Raw genomic sequence first — 9,483 nt, 5'->3', positions numbered from 1 at the left:
GGCTGTGGTATAGTGCACTATGTAGGGAATAGGGTGCATCTCTCTCCCCTTCTCATCTCTTATGAGTGTTCTAATTGGGTTCAGTCCATTGTTGTGAAATGTTGAACAGATTTTGATCAGCAGCGTGTTGCTGTTCTACTGCTGTTCTACCCATCTACTGATGGGGTTTCAGTCTATCAAAACAGAGCCCCCGCTCCCTTTCACCTTGTATTAATCAGCTGTTAGAGGGGTAGGCTTCAGGGGGGGGGGGACCAAGCAATGTCAGTGCACGAGGTCAGGGGTCGTCATGTCAAAAGACGGAATGTCATTGTTCTGTCATAATTGACATCCTATTCTATATATAGTGCACTACTTTGGCACCCTATTCTATATATATAGTGCACTACTTTGACACCCTATTCTATATATAGTGCACTACTTTGGTACCCAATTCTATATGTAGAGCCCTACCTTGGTACCCTATTCTATATATAGTGCACTACTTTGACACCCTATTCTATATATAGTGCACTACTTTGGGACGCAATTCTATATGTAGAGCCCTACTTTGTTACCCTATTGTATGTATAGTGCACTACTTTGTACCCTACACTTTGGTACCCTATTCTACATATAGTGCACTACTTTTGACCAGGACCTATAGGGCAGTATGTAGGAAATGGGCACTGGTCCAAACTAGTGCACTAGTAGGCAAAAGGGTACAATTTGGGAAGCCTGCATAGTGTGATAATAACAAACACAGAATGCCATTATCACCATCCAGCCAGTCCCGGCCTGCACCGGCCACTCCCGGCCAGCCCCGGGCCAATCCAGGCCAGTCCCAGTCAGTCCCAACCAGTCCTGTTCAGCCCCGGGAAGTCCCAGCCAATCCATGCCAGCCCCGGCCTGCCGCGGCCAGTCCCAGTCAGTCCCAGCCAATCAAGGCCAGTCCCGGCCAGTCCCAGTCAGTCCCTGTCAGTCCCGGCCAGTCCCAGTCAGTCCCAGTCAGTCCCAGCCAATCCAGGCCAGTCCCGGCCAGTCCCAGTCAGTCCCTGTCAGTCCCGGCCAGTCCCAGTCAGTCCCAGTCAGTCCCAGCCAATCCAGGCCAGTCCCGGCCAGTCCCAGTCAGTCCCTGTCAGTCCCGGCCAGTCCCAGTCAGTCCCAGTCAGTCCCAGTCAGTCCCAGCCAGTCCCAGTCAGTCCCAGTCAGTCCCGGCCAGTCCCAGTCAGTCCCTGTCAGTCCCGGCCAGTCCCAGTCAGTCCCAGTCAGTCCCTGTCAGTCCCGGCCAGTCCCAGTCAGTCCCAGTCAGTCCCGGCCAGTCCCAGCCAGTCCCAGTCATTCCCAGCCCCACCACTATGATATGTGACTCTTGTTGACGGCTCTTTCCCTGGGCCCAGATCTCACAGAACTGCAGCCCACTGTATAACTACATCATTGTCAGTCCTAGTCAGTCCCCAGTCAATCCCAGCCAGTCCCCAGTCAGTCCCAGTCAGTCCCCAGTCAGTCCCAGTCAGTCCCCAGTCAATCCCAGCCAGTCCCCAGTCAGTCCCAGTCAGTCCCCAGTCAATCCCAGCCAGTCCCCAGTCAGTCCCAGTCAGTCCCAGTCAATTCCAGCCAGTCCCCAGTCAGTCCCAGTCAGTCCCAGCCAGTCCCAGCCAGTCCCCAGTCAGTCCCAGTCAGTCCCAGCCAGTCCCAGTCAATCCCAGCCAGTCCCCAGTCAGTCCCAGTCAGTCCCAGTCAGTCCCAGTCAATCCCAGCCAGTCCCAGCCAGTCCCCAGTCAGTCCCAGTCAGTCCCAGCCAGTCCCAGTCAATCCCAGCCAGTCCCCAGTCAGTCCCAGTCAGTCCCAGTCCGTCTCGGCCAGTCCCAGCCAGTCCCAGTCAGTCCCAGCCAATCCATGCCAGCTACGGCCTGCCGCGGTCAGTCCCAGTCAGTCCCAGTCAGTCCCGGCCAGTCCAGGGCAGTCCCAGTCAATCCCAGCCAGTCCCCAGTCAGTCCTAGTCAGTCCCAGTCAGTCTCGGCCAGTCCCAGCCAGTCCCAGTCAGTCCCAGCCAATCCATGCCAGCCAGGGCCTGCCGCGGTCAGTCCCAGTCAGTCCCGGCCAGTCCCAGTCAGTCCCAGTCAGTCCCGGCCAGTCCAGGTCAGTCCCAGTCAGTCCCCAATCAGTCCCGGCCAGTCCCAGTCAGTCCCAGTCAGTCCCAGTCAGTCCCAGCCAGTCCAGGCCAGTCCCAGTCAGTCCCAGTCAGTCCCAGTCAGTCCCCAATCAGTCCCGGCCAGTCCCAGTCAGTCCCAGTCAGTCCCAGTCAGTCCCAGCCAGTCCAGGCCAGTCCCAGTCAGTCCCAGTCAGTCCCAGTCAGTCCCAGCCAGTCCAGGCCAGTCCCAGTCAGTCCCAGTCCCAGTCAGTCCCCAATCAGTCCCGGCCAGTCCCAGTCAGTCCCAGTCAGTCCCAGTCAGTCCCAGCCAGTCCAGGCCAGTCCCAGTCAGTCCCAGTCAGTCCCAATCAGTCCCGGCCAGTCCCAGTCAGTCCCAGTCAGTCCCAGTCAGTCCCAGCCAGTCCAGGCCAGTCCCAGTCAGTCCCAGTCAGTCCCAGTCAGTCCCAGCCAGTCCAGGCCAGTCCCAGTCAGTTCCCAGTCGGTCCCAGTCAGTCCCAGCCAGTCCCGGCCAGTCCCGGCCAGTCCCAGTCAGTCCCAGTCAATCCCAGCCAGTCCCAGCCAATCCCAGCCAGTCCCCAGTCAGTCCCAGCCAGTCCCCAGTCAGTCCTAGCCCCACCACTATGATCTGTGACTCTTGTTGACCGCTCTTTCCCTGGGCCCCGATCTCACAGCACTGCAGCCCACTGTATAACCACATCAATGTCATTTATACTGTAAATAAGATATGTTTTTATGGAAATGGAAACTCCTGGTAATCTTTAATGTGATGTTTTATGCAAAAACAAAATAAATGGACCTTTTTTTTTGTTTCTTTGTTGTTTTCCTCGTCTTTTATTTGTATTTATTTTTTGCTTGTTGTATGTAATGTCATAATAATTCTGATCTGAAATCAGTCCCAAGGTGTCTACAGTACTCTATAACCCTGTTTTATGAAAATGCGACTGTTTACATCTATCTTTAGGAATTTCATAATAAATGGTTCAAACGAGACGATATCTTTCAGTGTTTTTAATTCCGTTTTAACGATATTTGGTGTTAGAAATACAGAGACTGTGTCCAGCTGAGCTTTAGCGCTAGAAATATTAAACACTCTGGTAGTTTCACTATAGAAGATCACTCAGGTTTCACTGTTGGTAATGAGATATCCATAGATGAACAGACATCATCTGACATCCTCTGACATCATCTAGTCTACAGGAGTATGGACTGACATCCTCTGACATCATCTAGTCTACTAACAGGATTATGGGCAGACATCCTCTGACATCATCTAGTCTACTAACAGGATTATGGACAGACATCCTCTGACATCATCTAGTCTACTAACAGGAGTATGGACAGACATCCTCTGACATCATCTAGTCTACTAACAGGATTATGGACAGACATCCTCTGACATCATCTAGTCTACTAACAGGATTATGGACAGACATCCTCTGACATCATCTAGTCTACTAACAGGATTATGGACAGACATCCTCTGACATCATCTAGTCTACTAACAGGAGTATGGACAGACATCCTCTGACATCATCTAGTCTACTAACAGGAGTATGGACAGACATCCTCTGACATCATCTAGTCTACTAACAGGAGTATGGACAGACATCCTCTGACATCATCTAGTCTACTAACAGGAGTATGGACACATCATCTGAGTCTACTAACAGGATTATGGACAGACATCCTCTGACATCATCTAGTCTACTAACAGGATTATGGACAGACATCCTCTGACTCATCTGACATCATCTAGTCTACTAACAGGAGTATGGACTGACATCATCTGACATCATCTAGTCTACTAACAGGAGTATGGACTGACATCATCTGACATCATATAGTCTACTAACAGGAGTATGGACAGACATCCTCTGACATCATCTAGTCTACTAACAGGAGTATGGACTGACATCATCTGACATCCTCTGACATCATCTAGTCTACTAACAGGAGTATGGACAGACATCCTCTGACATCATCTGACATCATCTAGTCTACTAACAGGAGTATGGACTGACATCATCTGACATCATCTAGTCTACTAACAGGAGTATGGACTGACATCATCTGACATCCTCTGACATCATCTAGTCTACTAACAGGAGTATGGACTGACATCATCTGATATCCTCTGACATCATCTAGTCTACTAACAGGAGTATGGACAGACATCCTCTGACATCCTCTGACATTATCTAGTCTACTAACAGGAGTATGGACAGACATCATCTGACATCCTCTGACATTATCTAGTCTACTAACAGGAGTATGGACTGACATCCTCTGACATCATCTAGTCTACTAACAGGATTATGGGCAGACATCCTCTGACATCATCTAGTCTACTAACAGGAGTATGGACAGACATCCTCTGACATCATCTAGTCTACTAACAGGAGTTTGGACAGACATCCTCTGACATCATCTAGTCTACAACAGGAGTATGGACAGACATCCTCTGACATCATCTAGTCTACTAACAGGAGTATGGACACATCATCTGACATCCTCTGACATCATCTAGTCTACTAACAGGAGTATGGACTGACATCCTCTGACTTCATCTAGTCTACTAACAGGAGTATGGACAGACATCCTCTGACATCATCTAGTCTACTAACAGGAGTATGGACAGACATCCTCTGACATCATCTAGTCTACTAACAGGAGTATGGACAGACATCCTCTGACATCATCTAGTCTACTAACAGGAGTATGGACTGACATCATCTGACATCCTCTGACATCATCTAGTCTACTAACAGGAGTATGGACAGACATCCTCTGACATCATCTAGTCTACTAACAGGAGTATGGACAGACATCCTCTGACATCATCTAGTCTACTAACAGGAGTATGGACAGACATCCTCTGACATCATCTAGTTTACTAACAGGAGTATGGTCCTTCTGTCACAGTTGGTAGAGCATGGCGCTTGTAACGCCAGGGTAGTGGGTTCTATTCCCGACCACCCATACGAGAATGTATGCACACATGACTGTAAGTCGCTTTGGATAAAAGCGTCTGCTAAATGGCATATATTATTATTATATATTATGGACAGACATCCTCTGACATCATCTAGTTTACTAACAGGAGTATGGACTGACATCATCTGACATCCTCTGACATCATCTAGTCTACTAACAGGAGTATGGACTGACATCCTCTGACATCATCTAGTCTACTAACAGGAGTATGGACTGACATCATCTGACATCATCTAGTCTACTAACAGGAGTATGGACAGACATCCTCTGACATCATCTAGTCTACTAACAGGAGTATGGACAGACATCCTCTGACATCATCTAGTCTACTAACAGGATTATGGACAGACATCCTCTGACATCATCTAGTCTACTAACAGGATTATGGACAGACATCCTCTGACATTATCTAGTCTACGAACAGGAGTATGGACAGACATCGTCTGACATCATCTAGTCTACTAACAGGAGTATGGACTGACATCATCTGACATCATCTAGTCTACTAACAGGAGTATGGACTGACATCATCTGACATCCTCTGACATCATCTAGTCTACTAACCAGGAGTATGGACAGACATCATCTGACATTATCTAGTCTACTAACAGGATTATGGACTGACATCATCTGACATCCTCTGACATCATCTCGTCTACCAACAGGAGTATGGACAGACATCCTCTGACATCATCTAGTCTACTAACAGGAGTATGGACAGACATCCTCTGACATCATCTGACATCATCTAGTCTACTAACAGGAGTATGGACTGACATCATCTGACATTATCTAGTCTACTAACAGGATTATGGACTGACATCATCTGACATCATCTAGTCTACTAACAGGAGTATGGACTGACATCATCTGACATCATCTAGTCTACTAACAGGAGTATGGACTGACATCATCTGACATCATCTAGTCTACTAACAGGAGTATGGACTGACATCATCTGACATCATCTAGTCTACTAACAGGAGTATGGACTGACATCATCTGACATCATCTAGTCTACTAACAGGAGTATGGACTGACATCATCTGACATCCTCTGACATCATCTAGTCTACTAACAGGAGTATGGACAGACATCATCTGACATCCTCTGACATTATCTAGTCTACTAACAGGATTATGGACAGACATCCTCTGACATCATCTAGTCTACTAACAGGAGTATGGACAGACATCATCTGACATCATCTAGTCTACTAACAGGAGTATGGACAGACATCCTCTGACATTATCTAGTCTACGAACAGGAGTATGGACAGACATCATCTGACATCCTCTGACATCATCTAGTCTACTAACAGGAGTATGGACTGACATCATCTGACATCATCTAGTCTACTAACAGGAGTATGGACAGACATCATCTGACATCCTCTGACATTATCTAGTCTACTAACAGGATTATGGACAGACATCCTCTGACATCATCTAGTCTACTAACAGGAGTATGGACTGACATCATCTGACATCATCTAGTCTACTAACAGGAGTATGGACTGACATCATCTGACATCCTCTGACATCATCTAGTCTACTAACAGGAGTATGGACAGACATCATCTGACATCCTCTGACATTATCTAGTCTACTAACAGGATTATGGACAGACATCCTCTGACATCATCTAGTCTACTAACAGGAGTATGGACTGACATCATCTGACATCATCTAGTCTACTAACAGGAGTATGGACTGACATCATCTGACATCATCTAGTCTACTAACAGGAGTATGGACTGACATCATCTGACATCCTCTGACATCATCTAGTCTACTAACAGGAGTATGGACAGACATCCTCTGACATCATCTAGTCTACTAACAGGAGTATGGACTGACATCATCTGACATCCTCTGACATCATCTAGTCTACTAACCAGGAGTATGGACAGACATCCTCTGACATCCTCTTACATTATCTAGTCTACTAACAGGATTATGGACAGACATCCTCTGACATCATCTAGTCTACTAACAGTAGTATGGACAGACATCCTCTGACATCATCTAGTCTACTAACAGGAGTATGGACTGACATCATCTGACATCATCTTGTCTACTAACAGGAGTATGGACAGACATCATCTGACATCCTATGACATCATCTCGTCTACTAACAGGAGTATGGACTGACATCATCTGACATCCTCTGACATCATCTAGTCTACTAACAGGAGTATGGACAGACATCCTCTGACATCATCTGACATCATCTAGTCTACTAACAGGAGTATGGACAGACATCCTCTGACATCATCTAGTCTACTAACAGGAGTATGGACAGACATCATCTGACATCATCTGACATCATCTAGTCTACTAACAGGATTAGGACAGACATCATCTGACATCATCTGCCATCCTCTGACATCATCTAGTCTACAAACAGGAGTATGGACAGACATCCTCTGACATCATCTGACATCATCTAGTTTACTAACAGGAGTATGAACTGACATCATCTGCCATCCTCTGACATCATCTAGTTTACTAACAGGAGTATGGACAGACATCCTCTGACATCATCTAGTCTACTAACAGGAGTATGGACTGAGACATCCTCTGACATCATCTCGTCTACTAACAAGAGTATGGACTGACATCATCTGACATCAGTCTACTAACAGGAGTATGGACAGACATCATCTGACATCCTCTGACATCATCTAGTCTACTAATAGGAGTATGGACTGACATCATCTGACATCATCTAGTCTACTAACAGGAGTATGGACAGACATCCTCTGACATCATCTAGTCTACTAACAGGAGTATGGACAGACATCCTCTGACATCATCTAGTCTACTAACAGGAGTATGGAAAGACATCATCTGACATCCTCTGACATCATCTAGTCTACTAACAGGAGTATGGACTGACATCATCTGACATCATCTAGTCTACTAACAGGAGTATGGAAAGACATCATCTGACATCCTCTGACATCATCTAGTCTACTAACAGGAGTATGGACAGACATCCTCTGACATCATCTAGTCTACTAACAGGAGTATGGACAGACATCCTCTGACATCATCTAGTCTACTAACAGGAGTATGGACAGACATCATCTGACATCATCTAGTCTACTAACAGGAGTATGGACAGACATCCTCTGACATCATCTAGTCTACGAACAGGAGTATGGACAGACATCATCTGACATCCTATGACATCATCTCGTCTACTAACAGGAGTATGGACTGACATCATCTGACATCCTCTGACATCATCTAGTCTACTAACAGGAGTATGGACAGACATCATCTGACATCATCTAGTCTACTAACAGGAGTATGGACAGACATCCTCTGACATCATCTAGTCTACTAACAGGAGTAGGACTGACATCATCTGACATCCTCTGACATCATCTAGTCTACAAACAGGAGTATGGACAGACATCCTCTGACATCATCTGACATCATCTAGTTTACTAACAGGAGTATGAACTGACATCATCTGCCATCCTCTGACATCATCTAGTTTACTAACAGGAGTATGGACAGACATCCTCTGACATCATCTAGTCTACTAACAGGAGTATGGACAGACATCCTCTGACATCATCTAGTCTACTAACAGGAGTATGGACAGACATCCTCTGACATCATCTAGTCTACTATCCATCTGACATCATCTAGTCTACTAACAGGAGTATGGACAGACATCCTCTGACATCATCTGACATCCTCTGACATCATCTAGTCTACTAACAGGAGTATGGACAGACATCCTCTGACATCATCTAGTCTACTAACAGGAGTATGGACAGACATCATCTGACATCATCTGACATCATCTAGTCTACTAACAGGAGTATGGACAGACATCATCTGACATCATCTAGTCTACTAACAGGAGTATGGACAGACATCCTCTGACATCATCTAGTCTACTAACAGGAGTATGGACAGACATCCTCTGACATCATCTAGTCTACTAACAGGAGTATGGACAGACATCCTCTGACATCATCTAGTCTACTAACAGGAGTATGGACAGACATCCTCTGACATCATCTAGTCTACTAACAGGAGTATGGACAGACATCCTCTGACATCATCTAGTCTACTAACAGGAGTATGGACAGACATCCTCTGACATCATCTAGTCTGTTCACAGGGTTTGGACAGACATCCTCTCATCTCACACTATTTTGTTCATCATGGTGGACTCATCCGTGATGTCCTGGCTGGCCTTGAACCTCCGGGATCTTTTTGAGTGTTGCTGTGAGCCATTTACCGTACGGTAAGATACATTCTGATGCTTTGCCAAAACCTCTTTTAGCTTGTTGTAGCTTTGTAAGTGCTAGGACAAAACTCCCTAGCCTTTTA

General features: G+C 46.4%; 1 protein-coding gene across 2 annotated transcripts; it reads left to right on the top strand.

Moving 5' to 3' along the window:
* The first annotated feature begins 261 nt into the window (after nucleotides 1-261).
* On the top strand, nucleotides 262-3,119 carry LOC127927402 (uncharacterized). Of its 2 annotated transcripts, XM_052513711.1 has the most exons (3): nucleotides 262-1,033; nucleotides 1,084-1,153; nucleotides 2,200-3,119. In XM_052513711.1, exons 1-3 carry the CDS (start codon nucleotides 744-746, stop codon nucleotides 2,770-2,772), a joined length of 933 nt encoding a protein of 310 aa, XP_052369671.1. In that variant the 5' UTR covers nucleotides 262-743; the 3' UTR covers nucleotides 2,773-3,119. The 2 variants fall into 2 exon arrangements, with proteins under 2 accessions (XP_052369671.1, XP_052369670.1); XM_052513710.1 differs by having other exon boundaries at nucleotides 267-1,153.
* The last annotated feature ends 6,364 nt before the right edge of the window (nucleotides 3,120-9,483 follow it).

Source organism: Oncorhynchus keta, unplaced genomic scaffold (assembly GCF_023373465.1).
Source record: "Oncorhynchus keta strain PuntledgeMale-10-30-2019 unplaced genomic scaffold, Oket_V2 Un_scaffold_1391_pilon_pilon, whole genome shotgun sequence".
Lineage (NCBI taxonomy): Eukaryota > Metazoa > Chordata > Actinopteri > Salmoniformes > Salmonidae > Oncorhynchus > Oncorhynchus keta.
Note: the sequence above shows the minus strand (reverse complement) of the source record. Positions and strands in the feature narration are given on the sequence as shown.

Excerpts from the sequence above, each read along its gene's own strand:
- LOC127927402 (XM_052513710.1), top strand. The coding sequence starts at position 744 with ATGCCATTATCACCATCCAGCCAGTCCCGGCCTGCACCGGCCACTCCC. Across the intron at positions 1,154-2,199 it reads GTCAGTCCCAGTCAGTCCCA|GCCAGTCCCAGTCAGTCCCA; the intron begins GTCAGTCCCAGC and ends CAGCCAGTCCAG.